Source organism: Penaeus monodon, chromosome 22 (assembly GCF_015228065.2).
Source record: "Penaeus monodon isolate SGIC_2016 chromosome 22, NSTDA_Pmon_1, whole genome shotgun sequence".
NCBI classification, from domain to species: domain Eukaryota; kingdom Metazoa; phylum Arthropoda; class Malacostraca; order Decapoda; family Penaeidae; genus Penaeus; species Penaeus monodon.
Genome location: NC_051407.1, coordinates 6481320 through 6482849, shown reverse-complemented (window position 1 = coordinate 6482849; position 1530 = coordinate 6481320). Strand labels below are relative to the sequence as shown.

Genomic DNA, 1530 nt, shown 5'->3' with positions numbered 1-1530 from the left:
CATCCACACATGAGCAGCACGCGTGAGTGTGTGTGCTATGTCAGATTTAGTATCCGCTATACACCAAAAGAAGCGGAAAGGTACAAAACACACTTACTGTATGCGGCATTATGCTTACGCTTGTGCAAAGGAGGAAAACAAAACATTGTGTCAAATCTAGGACAGACTCATGCAAAATATTCTTTTTGGGTTTAAGGAATGAGAAAAATATATTTTCTTAAAATTATGAAAAGTAAGAAATCATACCGTGTATTCTTTGACGTATTTCTTGAAATCTTGTGTTTTCTTTACTATATTCAAAAGGCGTATAATCATTTGGGGACAAATCTAGTAAATACATTTATTGATTTCGATTATGAAACTTACAGTAATGTACATGATAAGAACGAATAAATGCAAATAAAATATTCAATTAAAATTAAATCAACTGAATAATTATTCTTAAGACACTATAAAATCAAGGCTGTGTGTACAAGCCAGAGGGCTGGCTAACAGATGATGAGCCTGAACCATGGCTAACAAAGGATGAGCCCGAACCTTGGCTAACAAAGGATGAGCCTGAACCATGGCTAACAAAGGATGAACCTGAATCATGGCTAACAGAGGAGGAGCCTGAATCAAACACCTGGCTTCCTGAGCCAAAGGACTGACTGCCGCTGAAAGAGCTGGAATGGCCTGACGAGCTTACTGAGCCGACGGTTTGACCTGCGCCTTGGCTTGCTGACTGAAGAGCAGTTTGGAGGTCCACCCCACTTGCAAGTGTTGGGTTCTCTCCGTCTGCGTAGTTGACGAAGTAAACTTCAGGGGTTGAAGGGCCAGAAGACGGTACCTCGATCACACGCTGGTCTTGGCTGCTCTGCTTGTTCAGAACGTACACCACGTGTTCCTGCCTAGGCGGAGGAATGACCACGGGTTGCGGCCCAAGGCCTCCTTCGGGCGTGCGGATCAAAATGACATTAGTCTCCACACGAGGTTCGGGGATGTTGACAGGTCCGCTTGTCTGGACGTTGGAAGGAACGTCGTAGAGAAAGACGCGACGGTTCACACGAGGCGTCACACACCTTCCATCCACGTGACGCACCTGTCCACCTCCGCAAGGACCCTGATTTATTCCAAAGGTTAGTCCTGAAGATGTTCCGTGGCCGAAGGTCGTTCCAGATGAAGTTCCAAAGGAAATACCAGACGAAATTCCCTGTCCAAAGGAAGTGCTTCCCGACGAAATTCCCTGGCCAAAGGTAGTACCTCCCGACGAAATTCCCTGGCCAAAGGAAGTACTTCCCGACGAAATTCCCTGGCCAAAGGAAGTACTTCCCGACGAAATTCCCTGTCCAAACGATGTACTTCCATGACCAAAGGTTGTGCCTTGACTGAATGTTCCCGAATGACCATGGCTGAACCCTCCGCTTCCTGGCCCCGGCAGGCTGTATCCCTGGAGTGTGCCAGCCGCAGCTAGTCCGATGACGGAAAGGAGAATCTGAAAGAAAAGCAAAATATTAGAAGTCTGAAAGCATGTTTGTTTAAGCACTTATA

At 46.2% G+C, this 1530-nt stretch overlaps 1 protein-coding gene across 1 annotated transcript in view; it reads right to left on the bottom strand.

Annotated features, from left to right (window-relative positions):
* Nucleotides 1-326: 326 nt before the first annotated feature.
* Nucleotides 327-1530, bottom strand: part of LOC119587487 (nucleoporin NUP145-like) — a 2546-nt gene continuing 1342 nt past the window's right edge. The window contains exon 2 of the mRNA XM_037936214.1: nucleotides 327-1474. Coding sequence (XP_037792142.1) covers nucleotides 458-1474 — 1017 coding nt within the window. The 3' untranslated portion in view covers nucleotides 327-457. The remainder of the gene's footprint in view (nucleotides 1475-1530) is intronic.